This window comes from Entelurus aequoreus, linkage group LG01, assembly GCF_033978785.1.
Source record: "Entelurus aequoreus isolate RoL-2023_Sb linkage group LG01, RoL_Eaeq_v1.1, whole genome shotgun sequence".
NCBI classification, from domain to species: domain Eukaryota; kingdom Metazoa; phylum Chordata; class Actinopteri; order Syngnathiformes; family Syngnathidae; genus Entelurus; species Entelurus aequoreus.
The window spans coordinates 8,086,247-8,104,385 of NC_084731.1; the positions used below are offsets into that span (position 1 = coordinate 8,086,247).

Sequence of the window (18,139 nt, forward strand, 5' to 3'; positions counted from 1 at the left end):
GGATCCATTCAGAGAGAAGTTCAAAAGACTCCCGGCTGACTTCCTGGTGGGATGCATGACTCTTTGAAAGGATTCATTCAGAGAGAAGTTCAAAAGACTCCCGGCTGACTTCCTGGTGGGATTCATTACTCTTTGAAATGATTCATTCAAAGAGCCGTTCTAAAGACTCCCGGCTGACTTTCTGTAGTATTCATGACTCTTTGAAAGGATTCATTCAGAGAGACGTTCTAAAGACTCCCGGCTGACTTCCTGGTGGGATTCATGACTCTCTGAAAGGATTCATTCAAAGAGCCGTTCTAAAGACTCCCGCTTGACTTTCTGTAGTATTCATGACTCTTTGAAAGGATTCATTCAGAGAGCCGTTCTAAAGACTCCCGGCTGACTTCCTGGTGGTATTCATGACTCTTTGAAAGGATTCATTCAGAGAGAAGTTCAAAAGACTCCCGGCTGACTTCCTGGTGGGATTCATGACTCTTTGAAAGGATTCATTCAGAGAGAAGTTCAAAAGACTCCCGGCTGACTTCCTGGTGGGATTCATGACTCTTTGAAATGATTCATTCAAAGAGCCGTTCTAAAGACTCCCGGCTGACTTTCTGTAGTATTCATGACTCTTTGAAAGGATTCATTCAGAGAGACGTTCTAAAGACTCCCGGCTGACTTCCTGGTGGGATTCATGACTCTCTGAAAGGATTCATTCAAAGAGCCGTTCTAAAGACTCCCGGCTGACTTTCTGTAGTATTCATGACTCTTTGAAAGGATTCATTCAGAGAGCCGTTCTAAAGACTCCCGGCTGACTTCCTGGTGGTATTCATGACTCTTTGAAAGGATTCATTCAGAAAGAAGTTCAAAAGACTCCCGGCTGACTTCCTGGTGGGATTCATGACTCTTTGAAAGGATTCATTCAGAGAGAAGTTCAAAAGACTCCCGGCTGACTTCCTGGTGGGAGTCTTTAGAACGGCTCTTTGAATGAATCCTTTCAAAGAGTCATGAATCCCATCAGGAAGTCAGCCAGGAGTGAGCGCGTTCCCGCCTCTTTTTTATCAGCAGCCGGTGTGTGGTGTGACGCAGGCGGCGCGCACACGGCGGACTTTAGCTCCTCCATTGACGCGTAGGAGACGTGGAACACCGACAAGTCCACCATGTTTTCCTCCAAGTCGCTCAAAAGTCCGACAAAGTACGCGTCGTCGTCGCCGCCGCCGCCCGTGCCCGCGGAGCACATCCGCATGGTGGCGAGTGGATGTGAGGCGCGAGGCAGCCGTGGCGTGCACGCGCAACAGGTACGCCACACACCCACTATTTTGAAACAATGTTTGACTAAATACGTGTTAAAGAAACTGCTTTACATTCTTTTGAAACGTACACAAACACGACGCCGTGTCACAATAAGAGTTCTATTGTGTCGCCGTGACGCTGCTAGTGTTTCATCTCATGTTGCTACATGTGTGAATGCTCTTATTGTATGCTCTCTGAATGACTTCCTGGTGGGATTCATGACTCTTTGAAGGGATTCATTCAAAGAGCCGTTCCAAAGATTCATGACTCTTTGAAAGCATTCATTCAAAGAGCCGTTCCAAAGACTACCGGCTGACTTCCTGTGGGATTCATGACTCTTTGAAAGGATTCATTCAGAGAGCCGTTCTAAAGACTCCCGGCTGACTTCCTGGTGGGAGTCTTTAGAACGGCTCTTTGAATGAATCATTTCAAAGAGTCATGAATCCCACCAGGAAGTCAGCCGGGAGTCTTTTGAACGGCTCTCTGAATGAATCCTTTCAAAGAGTCATGAATCCCACCAGGAAGTCAGCCGGGAGTCTTTAGAACGTCTCTCTGAATGAATCCTTTCAAAGAGTCATGAATACTACAGAAAGTCAGCCGGGAGTCTTTAGAACGGCTCTCTGAATGAATCCTTTCAAAGAGTCATGAATCTCACCAGGAAGTCAGCCGGAAGTCTTTAGAATGGCTCTTTGAATGAATTCATTCAGAGAGACGTTCAAAAGACTCCCGGCTGACTTCCTGGTGGGATTCATGACTCCTTGCAAGGATTCATTCAAAGAGCCTTTTTAAAGATTCATGGCTCTCTGTAAGGATTAATTCAAAGAGCCGTTCTAAAGACTCCCGGCTGACTTCCTGGTGAGATTCATGACTCTTTGAAAGGATTCATTCAGAGAGCCGTTCTAAAGACTCCCGGCTGACTTCCTGGTGGGATTCATGACTCTTTCAAAGAGCCGTTCAAAAGACTTCCTGGTGAGATTCATGACTCTTTGAAAGGATTCATTCAAAGAGCCGTTCTAAAGACTCCCAGCTGACTTCCGGGTGTGATTTGTGACTCTTTGAAAGGATCCATTCAAAGAGCCTTTCTAAAGATTCATGGCTCTTTGAAAGGATTAATTCAGAGAGAAGTTCTAAAGACTCCCGGCTGACTTCCTGGTGGGAGTCTTTAGAACGGCTCTTTGAATGAATCCTGTCAAAGAGTCATGAATCCCATCAGGAAGTCAGCCAGGAGTGAGCGCGCTCCCGCCTCTATTATCAGCAGCCGGTGTGTGGTGTGACGCAGGCGGCGCGCACACGGCGGACTTTAGCTCCTCCATTGACGCGTAGGAGACGTGGAACACCGACAAGTCCACCATGTTTTCCTCCAAGTCGCTCAAAAGTCCGCCAAAGTACGCGTCGTCGCCGCCGCCGCCGCCCGTGCCCGCGGAGCACATCCGCATGGTGGCGAGTGGATGCGAGGCGCGAGGCAGCCGTGGCGTGCACGCGCAACAGGTACGCCACACACCCACTATTTTGAAACAATGTTTGACTAAATGCGTGTTAAAGAAACTGCTTTACATTCTTTTGAAACGTACACAAACACGACGCCGTGTCACAATAAGAGTTCTATTGTGTCGCCGTGACGCTGCTAGTGTTTCATCTCATGTTGCTACATGTGTGAATGCTCTTATTGTTTGTGGGACACCTGGAACGTCCGGCCCAGGAAACCCGACCGAGGTGCACTTGTCGTTCACACATTGCCCCGGGGGGGCATATTTATATAGACTAGAGCAGGGGTTGGCAACCCGCGGCTCTAGAGCCGCATGCAGCTCTTTAGCGCCGCCCTAGTGGCTCTCTGGAGCTTTTTCAAAAATGTATGAAAAATGGAAAAAGATGAGGGGAAAAAATATATTTTTTGTTTTAATATGGTTTCTGTAGGAGGACAAACATCACACAAACCTCCCTAATTGTTATAAAGCACACTGTTTATACTAAACATGCCTCACTGATTCCAGTATTTGGCGAGCGCCGTTTTGTCCGACTAATTTTGGCGGTCCTTGAACTCACCGCAGTTTGTTTAAATGTATAACTTTCTCCGACTTTTTATGCCACTTCTTTTTCTGTCTCATTTTGTCCACCACACTGTTAGCGTTGTGCGTGAAGGCACAAAGGTGAGTTTTGTTGATGTTATTGACTTGTGTGGAGTGCTAATCAGACATATTTGGTCACTGCATTAATGCTAGCTAATCGATGCTAACATGCTATTTAGGCTAGCTATATGTACATATTGCATCATTATGCCTCATTTGTAGCTATATTTGAGGTCATTTGGTTTCCTTTAAGTCATCTTAATTCAATTTATATCTCATGACACACTATCTGTATGTAATATGGTTTTTAATTTTTTGCGGCTCCAGACAGATTTGTTTTTGTATTTTTGGTCCAATATGGCTCTTTCAACATTTTGGGTTGCCGACCCCTGGACTAGAGCAGGGGTCACCAACGCGGTGCCCGCGGGCACCAGGTCGCCCGTAAGGACCAGACAAGTCGACCGCGGGCCTGTTCTAAAAAAAATAAAATAAAATAAAATAAATAAATAAAAATCTACATAGAAAAAACACAAGATACACTTTCAATCAGTGCATCAACCCAAACAACCTCCCCCATGCACACTCATCCACACCCACTCACACAAAAGGGGTTATTTCTTTCTGCTACCAATATTCTGGTTCCCACAACATAGACAACACATCTGCAAGGGACACAGTCCCTGAAGCACACATGATTGTATAGGCTGCTGGTCCACTAACATTTTCATTAATTACTATTTTTTATGTAATTATTTTTATATTGTTTTACTTTCTTTTTTATCCAAGAAAATGTTTTTTATTTATTTATCTTATTTTATTTTATTTTTTAAAAAAGGGCCTTATCTTCAACAGACCAGGTTGTCAATGAAATTAGAATTGTTTAAAGGGTTTTTTAAACCAGGCCCAGTCCAGATAATGTCCAAGTCGGACTCAGCAACACACACCTTCATTCATGTACACAGAAAAAAATTAGGGAACACAACAGATTGCATATAATTTATAAACAAAATTACATTTTCAAAATAAGCATTTATGTACAGTCCAGATTATGTCCAGGTCACTCAAATTAGGGAACACAACAACAGATATCATATAATCTATAAACATAATTATACTTTCAAAATAAGCCTTTGAGGACTTCTCATCTTTTTTTAAATGTTTTTTGGCATCATTATCGTTTTCAACCATGTAACTTTCTAAAGTTAGAAAATACTGAATAAATGTTTTAAAGAAAGTAATACTAAGTGAATATCTGTTTTTGGCCTTAAAAATAAACATTTTACCGAGTACTATAATTAAATTGACTAAATCATGATTGTCAATGAACTCTCCTAAAATAACAGAAACCACATTAAGCTTCATAAACAAACCAATCCTTAAACACATTTTTTCAACTTCCACCCAAAACAAAGACACAATATGACAATACCAAAACAAATGCAGGGTGGATTCAGGCTCCTGACAACAAAATCGGCAATCATCTGACTCTGTCATATTCCATAATTTTAACATTTTCCCTGTGGGTAAGAAGTTATAAATAATTTTAATTTGAAAATAACGATTTTGCACATCAAAAGTGGTTTTATAGATTAGTTTGAATATGGCATCCCATGGCAACGGGCAGTCAAAAAAGTCCTCCCATTTTCCATTTGTGTTGTATGAGGCAGCCTTCAAAGATTTCTTTATTAAATAAAAATTATATATTTTTCTATTTATTTTAGTTCCTTTTTGCCAACTAAAATTTCTTATTAGAGGTTTACAAACTAATAATTTAGTAGTTCCATAATTAATTATTTGTTTCCATCTTTTCCCAATTACTCCAGTTAGTTGATAAAATGAAAAGCTTGAGCAAGCATCACCATACATAGCTCTAAATTCATCATACTTCATAATTTTACCATTTTCATTGATAATATCATTGACAAAAATGATTCCTCTTTCAAACATATTTTTCCAAAAGAAAGGCTTTCCATCTATTACAATATTAGAGTTCATCCATATTAACTGCTGCAAAATATCGTCTCTTTTTTCTGGCACATAAAATTGAAAACACCACTATGAGTGGATTGTTTCCTTTATGAACCCCGCCATGTTTCCCAGCAGACTCGCTGGGAGGGGATCACTTGTAAAAAAGGATACAATTTCTTTTGATACAGTACATGTTTTTTGTCCAACAGGACATTTGTGTACCACTCAATGTTTAAATACATCTTTGGAACAATTGATGCTTTTAAAGACAGACACATAGCTTCAAGGTTGAGAAGTTTCAGGCCCCCATATTCATACTCTTTGTACAAAACCTTTCTTTTAATCTTTTCTGGTTTGCCGTTCCAGACAAAATCGAAGACCCTCCGCTCATAAATCTTAAAAAAGTTTTGTAATGGAGCTGGTAATGACAAAAACAAATAAATTGAGGAATAATTAACGAGTTGGCAATAGACATTTTACCATACAAGGTTAGGGATTTCCCTTTCCATAATTGCATAATTTTGTCCAGTTTTCTTAGTCGATTATCATAATTTACTGAGCCTAGATCTTCCAGATTTTCTGGGACAACAACACCAAGTATGTTAACTGGTCCATCTGTCCACAAAACAGGCACTTTGCATTCCATTCGAAAGGACGTTCCCTTTAGATTTCCGATCCTTAACATTTTACATTTATCATAATTAAGCTTAAGGCCAGATTGCTGTGAAAATATGTCCAAAAGATTAAGAAGATTCCGCAAACAATGAGGAAAAATCTTATCTTTGTGAATCAGCCTTTTCTGACATGAACTTCATCAAGAACAAACACAGAACACGCCTCACTGATGCACATCTGCAAGACTCACTCAGAGTTGCAGTGTCAAGTTACACACCAGAGTACAACACACTAGTTAACAGCATGCAATGCCAGGCTTCCCACTAACTGACAAAGAAACAGATAACAGATTTGGTGTCCAGTTCAAAGTGTGACATGATTTAAAAATTTGAGAGTTTACTTCTGTATTTTACATGAGTTATTATTTGTACAAACATGGTGCAAAGTAATTCATGATTTGTTAAAACATGTTAGTGGCTAGCTAGTTAAAATGGGATATTGTGATTTCACAAGACTGTCTTAGAAGTGATCATTTGAAAATGTTCAATTTGAAAAATGTGCACTTAGAGAAAATATAAAAATAAAGTGTTGCATATTGATATTTATCTGTTTCTATATATATTTATTGTGAGAAATCATTAAGATGATCAGTGTTTCCACAAAGATAAATATTATTAATTATTAATAATAACATAGAGTTAAAGGTAAATTGAGCAAATTGGCTACTTCTGGCAATTTATTTAAGTGTGTATCAAACTGGTAGCCCTTCGCATTAATCAGTACCCAAGAAGTAGCTCTTGGTTTCAAAAAGGTTGGTGACCCCTGGACTAGAGGATGTGAGTGACATGTTTGTTTACTGCAGCTGCACTTTGGACACTAACTGCTTCTTGTCAACAACAGCAGTGTTTGTCATTTGACAGAGTAAAGTGGATGATGGTGTGTGTGTGTGTGTGTGTATGTGTGTGTGTGTGTGTGTGTGTGTGTGTGTGTGTGTGTGTGTGTGTGTGTGTGTGTGTGTGCGTGTGTGTGTGTGTGTGTGTGAGTGTGTGTGTGTGTGTACCCTTCTTGAGACGTCAACAAGGAAAAGTAGCTTCCATATGAGGACCGGTGAATGAGTTAGGACCGAGATCATGGTCCCAATATCATTGCATCTATTAGAGAGCCAAATACTAGAGTCTGTGAACATTGCTCCAAAGTCAGAAAACATTTTTTTTAGTAAAATTATGAGTTTTGTCATAATTTTGCCCAGTAAAATTCCGGTTATTATTACAATATTGCCAACATTTTTGAAGTTTTCTCATAAGAGTTTTGTCATAATAAAGTAAAATTACGATTATTATTACAATATTGCCAAAAAATGTTTGTTTTCTTATAAAATTGTTACTTTTGTCGAATAAAATGACGACTCTTTTCATCAAATTGCCAAAATTTTACGCTTTTCTTGTAAAATTGTGACTGTTATTGAGTAAAATGCCAACTTTTATCATGATATTGCCCAAATGTTCAGTTTTTCTTGTAAAATTTTGACTTTTTTCTTGTGAAATTCCAACTAATTTTTCACAACAGGTTTTTTTTATAATTGCATAGTGTGTATATATTATTAATGTTGTAAATACACATCTTTATATATCTATAAAGGTGGTCCTAAAGAGGTAGGCATTATTCGGAGGTCTCAAGAAGGTATTGTGTAACTGTGTTTTTTATCAATTTTGATGTCTATTTTACTGTTTTAATTGGTTTTACCCTTTAAAATCGTTTTTAATTATATTTATTTTTTATGTTGTTTTTGTATTGGTTTTCTATTCACTTATTCTTTGTTTTAGTCAGTCATTGGTGTAGCATAATATTGTTTTTAACATGGCTGTGCAGCACTTTGGAAACATTCTTGTTGTGTAAATGTGCCATATAAATAGTGGATTGGATTGGATTGGATTAAAAAATACAAGAATGTTTGTGTGCGTGAGAGACATAAAACGGAAAAGTACCTTCCATATGAGGAGGTGTGAACAAGTTAGGACATAGATCATGGTCCCAATACGGAAAACCATTGCATCTAATAGAGAGCCAAATACTGGAGTCCGTGAACATTCTGACTTTTATCACAATATTGCCAATTTTTTTTGTTGTTCTTGTAAAAAAAAGTGAATTTTTTTTAGTAAAATTATGAGTTTTGTCATAATTTTGCCCAGTAAAGTTCCGATTATTATTACAATACTGCCCAAATTTTTGAAGTTTTCTCATAATTGTGACTTTTGTAAAATAAAATGACGACTCTTTTCATAAAATTGCCAAAATTTTACGCTTTTCTTGTAAAATTTGTAAAATTGCGACTGTTATTAAATAAAATTCCTACTTTTATCATAATATTGCACACATGCTCAGTTTTTCTTGTAAAATTTTGACTTGTGTTGAGTAAAATGACGACTTTTAATACAATACTGCCAACATTGTAAGTTTTTCTTGTGAAACTGTGACTTTTTTCTTGTGAAATTCCAACTCATTTTTCACGATACGTTTTTTTTATATTTGCATAGTATGTATATATTATTAATGTTGTAAATACACATCTTTATATATTTAGAAAGGCTGGTCCTAAGAGGTAGGCATTATTCGGAGGTCTCAAGAAGGTAAGAAATACCTGTGTGTGTGTGTGTGTGTGTGTGCTTGTATTTCTGCCCTTCTTGAGACATCAACAGGGAAAAGTAGCTTCCATATGAGGAGGTGTAAACAAGTTAGGACCGAGATCATGGTCCCAATACGGAAAACCATTGCAACTAATAGAGAGCCAAATACTAGAGTCCGTGAACATTCTGACTTTTATCACAATATTGCAAATTTTTTTGTTGTTCTTGTAAAAAAGTTAATTTTTTAAAATAAAATTATGAGTTTTGTCATAATTTTGCCCAGTAAACATTTGGTAAAATTTTGACGACTTTTATTTTATTACTGCCAAAATGTTTTATTTTATTACTGCCAAAATTGTAATTGTAATTATTTTTCTTGGGAAATTCCAACAAGCTTTTTTATGTTTTTATAGTATGTATATATTATTAATGTTGTAAATACACTTCTTTATATATCTAGAAAGGCTGGTCCTAAAGAGGTAGGCATTATTCGGAGGTCTCAAGAAGGTAAGAAATACCTGTGTGTGTGTGTGTGTGTGTGTGTGTGTGTGTGTGTGTGTGTGTGTGTGTGTGTGTGTGCTTGTATTTCTGCCCTTCTTGAGACATCAACAGGGAAAAGTAGCTTCCATATGAGGAGGTGTAAACAAGTTAGGACCGAGATCATGGTCCCAATACGGAAAACCATTGCAACTAATAGAGAGCCAAATACTAGAGTCCGTGAACATTCTGACTTTTATCACAATATTGCAAATTTTTTTGTTGTTCTTGTAAAAAAGTTAATTTTTTAAAATAAAATTATGAGTTTTGTCATAATTTTGCCCAGTAAACATTTGGTAAAATTTTGACGACTTTTATTTTATTACTGCCAAAATGTTTTATTTTATTACTGCCAAAATTGTAATTCTAATTATTTTTCTTGGGAAATTCCAACAAGCTTTTTTATGTTTTTATAGTATGTATATATTATTAATGTTGTAAATACACTTCTTTATATATCTAGAAAGGCTGGTCCTAAAGAGGGAGGCATTATTCAGAGGTCTCAAGAAGGTAACAGATACAAGAATGTGTGTGTGTGTGTGTGTGTGTGTGTGTGTGTGTGTGTGTGTGTGTGTGTGTGTGTGTGTGTGTGTGTGTGTGTGTGTGTGTGTGTGTGTGTGTGTGTGTGTGTGTGTGTGTGTGTGTGCGTGCGCTTGTATTTTGGCCCTTCTTGAGACATCAACAAGGAAAAGTAGCTTCCATATGAGGACCGGTGAAAGAGTTAGGACCGAGATCGTGGTCCCAATACAGAAAACTATTGCATCTAATAGAGAGCCAAATACTAGAGTCTGTGAACATTGCTCCAAAGTCCAAAAAAAAATTTTTGGTAAAATTATGAGTTTTGTCATAATTTTGCCCAGTTAAAGTTCCGATTATTATTACAATATTGCCCAAATTTTTGAAGTTTTCTCATAAAATTGTGACTTTTGTCGAGTAAAATGACGACTCGTTCCATAAAATTTCCAAAATGTTAAGCTTTTCTTGTAAAATTGCGACTGTTATTGAGTAAAATTCAAACTTTTATCATAATATTGCACACATGTTCAGTTTTTCTTGTAAAATTTTGACTTGCGTTGAGTAAAATGACGACTTTTATTATGATACTGCCAAAATTCCAAGTTTTTCTTGTGAAATTGTAATCTTTTTCCAACTAATTTTTCTCAACAGGTATTTTTTATATTTGCATAGTATGTATATATTATTAATGTTGTAAATACACATCTTTATATATCTAGAAAGGCTGGTCCTAAAGAGGCAGGCATTATTCAGAGGTCTCAAGAAGGTAACAAATACAAGAATGTGTTTATGTGTGCGTGTGTGTGTGTGTGTGTGTGTGTGTTCAGGACAGGGTCAATGGAACCCAGCTGTACGCCAACTAAATTGCTGTCACATATGCAAACCCCAAAAGCAGTGAAGTTGTCACGTTGTGTAAATGGTAAATAAAAACAGAATACAATGATTTGCGAATCATTTTCAACTTATATTCAATTGAATAGACTGCAAAGACAAGATATTTAACGTTCGAACTGGTAAACTTTATTTTTTTGCAAATATTAGCTCATTTGGAATTTGAATACTGCAACATGATTAAAAAAAGCTGGCACCAGTGGCAAAAAAGAATGAGAAAGTTGAGGAATGCTCATCAAACACTTATTTGGAACATCCCACAGATGAACAGGCTAATTGGGAACAGGTGGGTGCCATGATTGGGTATAAAAGAAGCTTCCATGAAATGCTCAGTCATTCACAAACCAGGACGGGGCGAGGGTCACCACTTTGTCAACAAATGCGTGAGCAAATTGTTTAAGAACAACATTTCTCAATGAGCTTTTACAAGGAATTTAGGGATTTCACCATCTACGGTCTGTAATATCCTCAAAAGGTTCAGAGAATCTGGAGAAAACCAACATTGAATGCCCGTGACCAACATTGAATCACTCAGGCGGTACTGCATCAAAAACCAACATCAGTCTGTAAAGGATATCACCACATGGCCTCAGGAAAACATCTCGTCAGTAACTACAGTTGGTCGCTACATCTGTAAGTGCAAGTTAAAACTCTACTATGCAAAGCCAAAGCCATTTATCAACAACACCCAGAAGCGCCGCCGTCTTCGCTGGGCCCGAGCTCATCTAAGATGGACTGATACAAAGTGGAAAAGTGTTCTGTGGTCTGACGAGTCCACATTTCAAATTGTTTTTGGAAACTGTGGACGTCGTGACCAAAGAGGAAAAGAACCATCCGGATTGTTATAGGAGCAAAGTGGAAAAGCCAGCATGTGTGATGGTATGGGGGTGTATTAGTGGCCAATACATGGGTAACTTACACATCTGTGAAGGCACCATTAATGCTGAAAGGTACATACAGCTTTTGGAGCAACATATGTTGCCATTCAAGCAACGTTACCATGGACGCCCCTGCTTATTTCGGCATGACAATGCCAAGCCACATGTTACATCAACGTGGCTTCATAGTAAAAGAGTGCGGGTACTAGACTGGCCTGCCTGTAGTCCAGACCTGTCTCCCATTTAAAATGTGTGGTGCATTATGAAGCCTAAAATAGCACAAGGGAGACCCCCGGACTGTTGAACAACTTAAGCTGTACATCAAGCAAGAATGGGAAAGAATTCCACTTCAAAAATGTGTCTCCTCAGTTCCCAAATGTTTACTGAGTGTTGTTAAAAAGAAAGGCCATGTAACACAGTGGTGAACATGCCCCTGTGACAACTTTTTTGCAATGTGTTGCTGCCATTAAATTCTAACTTCATGATTATTTGCAAAAAAAATAAATACGTTTCTCAGTGTGAACATGAAATATCTTGTCTTTGCAGTCTATTCAATTGAATATGAGTTGAAAAGGATTTGCAAATCATTGTATTCTGTTTTTATTTATTAACATTTACACAACGTGCCGACTTCACTGGTTTTGGGTTTTGTACATTTGCTGTGTGACTTCCTTCCGACCCCTTTGAGGTGCAGAGGACTGACTGTAAGCGGAGTCACGTTAGAGATCATGTGGATGTAGCCTGCAGTCATGTGCCTCCTCAGGTTCCTTTGGGATTACCAGTTTGATGACATCGTGTCAAGCGGAATTTAATATCAAAATATACATCAAACCCCCTAAAGTAGTAGAAAGATGGACTGGTTATGTTGTCCTCTTAAACCAGCGATTTTTAAAAACAGTGGTGCACACTAAAGAATCACTTAAAGTACAGTGTTTTATTTGATCGACAAACTGATGCGGAAAGCCGGCCAAACTATTGGCACGCAGTTGGAGGCGTTTGTGTCAGTGAGGGACAGGAGGACGCTGGACAAACTGCTAGCCATCATGGACAATCCTGCCCACCCACTCCACCTGACAATTGAGGGATTGCAGAGTTCATACTCCAACAGGCTCCTTCAGCTTCCTTCCCACAGCGTTCCTTCAGTCCGCACTCCATCCAGCTGTATAATCACTCGCCATACAGCAATAGATGATATCTGTCTATTACCTGACACCTTCTATGTTAGCTACCTCTCTTTGTTTATGTTTATTTTCTGCTGGATGTACTCTCTATTTTATGCTGCAGCTGTTACATATACTGTAATATTGCACATGGCAATTGGGATTTGTTATATATTGTATATATTATATACAAATATAATATAAAATTATAATATATTATTATCCCCAGATACAAGGCTGAAGCTTAGAGGTGACAGAGCTTTCGCCGCTGCTGCTCCCAAGCTCTGGAGCGACCTACTTCTTGGTGTTAGACAAGCCTCCTCTATTCCTGTTTTTAAATCTCTCTTAAAAACATACTTTTATTCCATGGCTTTTAACACTGAGTGATATCCATCCTGCAATGGCGCCCCATAATACACCTGCTGTGAACCTGTTTTTATGTTTTATTTATTTATTTTTTATCGTGTTCTGTTTGTGTTGTGTTGTGTTTGCTCGGTTCTCGTATTATCTTTTAACTTGCCCATTGTACAGCACTTTGGCTACCCCTGTGGTAAATTTTAAATGTGCTTTATAAATAAAGTTGATTTGATTTGATTATAGATGCACAATAAGGAGGCACTTGAAGAAAAATGGGCTGCATGGTCGAGTCGCCAGAAGAAAGCCATTTCTGCGCAATATCACAAAGTATCCCGCTTACATTACGCCAAACAGCACAGAGACGAGCCTCAAAACTTCTGGAACAAAGTAATTTGGAGTGATGGCTTTCTTCTGGCGACTTGACCATGCAGCCCATTTTTCTTCAAGTGCGTCTTGAAACAGCCACACCACAATTTTTCAGAGTCCTGTATTTCAGCTGAAGTTATTTGTGGATTTTTCTTTGCCTCTCGAACAATTTTCCTGGCAGTTGTGGCTGAAATCTTTGCTGGTTTTACCTGAATCCCTCATTTTCCACTTCTTAATCAGCTTTTGAACACTGCTGATTGGCATTCTCAACTCCTTGGATATCTTTTTATACCCCTTTCCTGTTTTATGCAGTTCAATGACCTTTTCTCGCAGATCCTTTGACAAGTCTTTTGCCTTCCCCATGACTCAGAACCCAGAAACATGTGTGCAGCACTGGATGAAAGATGCAATGGTCTGTCAGAAGCCCAGAAACTCACTGACCTTTTATACACACACATTCATTACAATCAAACAGGTCACAGGTGAGGATTGGAACCTTGATTAGCCATTCAAACCTGTTTGTGTCAACTTCTGTGCATGTTATCAGATCAAAGTCACTATGTAAACTTTTGATCAGGGTCATTTGGGTACTTTCTTCTGTCGTTTTGATTAAAAAAGAGTAAACCCAGTTGTTTGCCAATAAATAGCTTCACACAACCATTAAGCATGAGTGGAAGAAAGGTTGTTGTGTTATCATTCATATTCTCTGAAGAATGGCCAAGAAATCATAAATTCTCCCAGGGTATGTCAACTTATGAGCACGACTGTATATAATATGCAAATATTACATATATGTTATATTTTATACTGCTACTACGGTACATTTTAGTCTACTTTATACATGCATGATCCTTTCCATCCTTTGTAACTGAGCTGCTACTGTGTGGAACAATTTCCCTTGTGGATCAATAAAGTTTGTCTAAGTCTAAGTATGAAAATGTATTATAGTCATACTTGCCAACCCTCCCGTTTTTACCGGGAGACTCCCGGTATTCAGCGCCTCTCCCGATAACCTCCCGGCAGAAATTTTCTCCCGACAAACTCCCGGTATTCAGCCGGAGCTGGAGGGGGCGTCTCCAGCTCAATGCGGACCTGAGTGGGGACAGCCTGTTCCCACGTCCGCTTTCCCACAATATGAACAGCTTGCCTGCCCAATGACGTCATAACTGTAGAATGATCGAGGGCGAGTTCTTGGTTTCTTATGCGGGTTTATTGTTAGGCAGTTTCATTAACGTCCTCCCAGCGCGGTAACAACACACAACAACAGCAGTCACGTTTTCGTCTACCGTAAAGCAGTTCGTCTCCCGTAAACAGCAATGTTGTGACACTCTTAAACAGGACAATACTGCCATCTACTGGATAGCCTCCAGAACACTGACATTCAAGTATTTATTTTATTTATATGTATAATAAAATAAATATATATATATATATATATATATATATATATATATATATATATATATATATATATAGCTAGAATTCACTGAAAGTCAAGTATTTCATACATATGTATATATATATATATAGCTAGAATTCACTGAAAGTCAAGTATTTCATACATATATATATATATATATATATATATATACATATATATATATGTACACTATATATATATATATATATATATATATGTATGTACAGTATATATATATATATATATATGTATATATATATATATATATATATATATATATATATATATATATATATATATATATATATATAGCTAGAATTCACTGAAAGTCAAGTATTTCATTCATATGTGTATATATATATATATATATATATATATATATATATATATATATATATATATATAGCTAGAATTCACTGAAAGTCAAGTATTTCATAAATATATATCTGTACCGAGGATGTCGTTGTGGCTTGTACAGCCCTTTGAGACACTTGTGATTTAGGGCTATATAAATAAACATTGATTGATTGATTTATATATATATATAGCTAGAATTCACTGAAAGTCAAGTATTTCATATATATATATATATATATATATATATATATATATATATATATATATATATATATATATATATATATATACATATATATATATATATGTACAGTATATATATATATATATATATATATATATATATATATGAAATGCTTGAGTTGGTAAATTCTAGCTTAAATATATTCCCCTCTTAACCACGCCCCCGCCCCAACCACGCCCCCCACCTCCCGATATCGGAGGTCTCAAGGTTGGCAAGTATGATTATAGTCAATATGTATAATTACACACTTTGGGCAACCCTGTCTTATATGCAATCTTTGGTTTGAATTGGAGCAGATTCATAACAAAAACCAAGGTATTATTGTAATTTATTCGCAGAATTTCAAAATAAAAGTCTGCTCCATAAATCATCCATGTTTTCCAGCTGCATGGCGTTGAAGGTGAGAAAACAGGCCTGGATAACTTGGCTTACGAGTATGGCAGCCAACGCGACCTCGGCCCTCCAATCAAAACCTCCACAGAGACCTTTAAACTCCTGGGCCTGGACCCGGTCCACGCCGTCGTGGAGAGCCGGATCTCCGGGCTGAGCGGCGTGCTGGCTGTCCGCTCGGCTTCCCCCGGCCGGCCCACAGAAGTGGACTACGTGAGCTCGCTGACCACGGCCGCAGAGATCGCCCTGGAGCTGCGCAGGATGGGCTTCCACGTGGAGTCCACGGTGCGGGTCGGCGTGGACGGCATGCACTGCCAGTCCTGCGTGGAGTCCATCCGGCAGCATGTCGGCGCTCTGCGGGGGGTCTCGCGCGTTGAGGCGTCGCTTCAAGAGGGGGCGGCGCTGGTGGTCTTCCAACCGCTCCACGTCACGCGCCAGGAGCTGAGGGACAAGATTGAGGATATGGGATTCGGAGCTACTTTGCCGTCTTCGGACGTCACCTGGCAGGCGGACTTAAGCCCGACGGTGGTTGTCTGGATCGCAGGCATGACCTGCCAGTCGTGTGTGCAGTCCATAGAGGGAAGCATCTCTCAGAGGAGGGGGGTCCACTCCATAGTGGTGTCACTGAAGCATGGAAAGGGAACAATAAACTTTGACCCTGATCTCACAGGGCCGGAGCATCTCAGGGTAGCTATTGAGGACCTGGGCTTTGACGCGTCACTTGAAGGTACGTACACCATAAATGTGTTATTGCCTTCACCTAGTTTGCAGATCAAAATGATGGATCTGCGAATCGCAGCCTTTTGAATCAAATCGAATCATGAGCTGGCGAGAGATTCAGAGTAGGGATGTTGCTATCAGGGTTTTATGCTGCCGATTCCGATACCATCATCCATGAGTGACATCTGCCGATACCAATCCGATGTATTAGCCGGACATTTTTCAATGTATTTATCGTGAGTGCTATTGACAGTTTAACAATATCAACACTACATTTACAAACCCCGTTTCCATTTGAGTTGGGACATTGTGTTAGATGTAAATATAAACGGAATACAATGATTTGCAAGTCATTTTCAACCCATATTCAGTTGAATATGCAACAAAGACAACATATTTGATGTTCAAACTTTGCAAATAATCATTAACTTTACAATTTGATGCCAGCAACACGTGGCAAAGAAGTTGGGAAAGGTGGCAATAAATACTGATAAAGTTGAGGAATGCTCATCAAACACTTATTTGGAACATCCCACAGGTGTGCAGGCTAATTGGGAACAGGTGGGTGCCATGATTGGGTATAAAAGTAGATTCCATGAAATGCTCAGTCATTCACAAACAAGGATGGGGCGAGGGTCACCACTTTGTCAACAAATGCGTGAACAAAATGTTGAACAGTTTAAGAAAAACCTTTCTCAACCAGGTATTGCAAGGAATTTAAGGATTTCACCATCTACGCTCCGTAATATCATCAAAGGGTTCAGAGAATCTGGAGAAATCACTGCACGTAAGCAGCTAAGCCCGTGACCTTCCATCCCTCAGGCTGTACTGCATCAACAAGCGACATCAGTGTGTAAAGGACATCACCACATGGGCTCAGGAACACTACAGAAACCCACTGTCAGTAACTACAGTTGGTCGCTACATCTGTAAGTGCAAGTTAAAACTCTCCTATGCAAGGCGAAAACCGTTTATCAACAACACCCAGAAATGCCGTCGGCTTCGCTAGGCCCGAGCTCGTCTAAGATGGACTGATACAAAGTGGAAAAGTGTTCTGTGGTCTGACGAGTCCACATTTCAAATTGTTTTTGGAAACTGTGGACGTCGTGTCCTCCGGACCAAAGAGGAAAAGAACCATCCGGATTGTTCTAGGCGCAAAGTGTAAAAGCCAGCATGTGTGATGGTATGGGGGTGTATTAGTGCCCAAGACATGGGTAACTTACACATCTGTGAAGGCACCATTAATGCTGAAAGGTACATACAGCTTTTGGAGCAACATATGTTGCCATCCAAGCAACGTTACCATGGACGCCCCTGCTTATTTCAGCAAGACAATGCCAAGCCACGTGTTACATCAACGTGGCTTCATAGTAAAAGAGTGCGGGTACTAGACTGGTACACCCCTTTGTCCACAACTGCGTGAGCAAATAGTCAAACAGTTTAAGAACAACGTTTCTCAAAGTGCAATTGCAAGAAATGTAGGGATTTCAACATCTTCGCTCCATAATATCATCAAAAGGTTCAGAGAATCTGGAGAAATCACTGCACGTAAGCCGCATGGCCGGAAACCAACATTGAATGACCGTGACCTTCCATCCCTCAGACGGCACTGTATCAAAAACCGACATCAGTCTCTAAAGCAGGGGTCACCAACGCGGTGCCCGCGGGCACCAGGTAGCCCGTAAGGACCAGATGAGTAGCCCGCTGGCCTGTTCTAAAAATAGCTCAAATAGCAGCACTTACCAGTGAGCTGCCTCT

At 39.1% G+C, this 18,139-nt stretch overlaps 1 protein-coding gene across 2 annotated transcripts in view; it reads left to right on the top strand.

Annotated features, from left to right (window-relative positions):
* The first annotated feature begins 2,520 nt into the window (after positions 1–2,520).
* The window catches only part of atp7b (ATPase copper transporting beta), a 40,186-nt gene continuing 24,567 nt past the window's right edge, over positions 2,521–18,139 (top strand). For both annotated transcript variants that reach the window (XM_062043483.1, XM_062043489.1), the window contains exons 1-2: positions 2,521–2,760; positions 15,656–16,388. In XM_062043483.1, the coding sequence (XP_061899467.1) occupies positions 2,623–2,760; positions 15,656–16,388 (871 nt within the window). In that variant the 5' untranslated portion in view covers positions 2,521–2,622. The remainder of the gene's footprint in view (positions 2,761–15,655; positions 16,389–18,139) is intronic.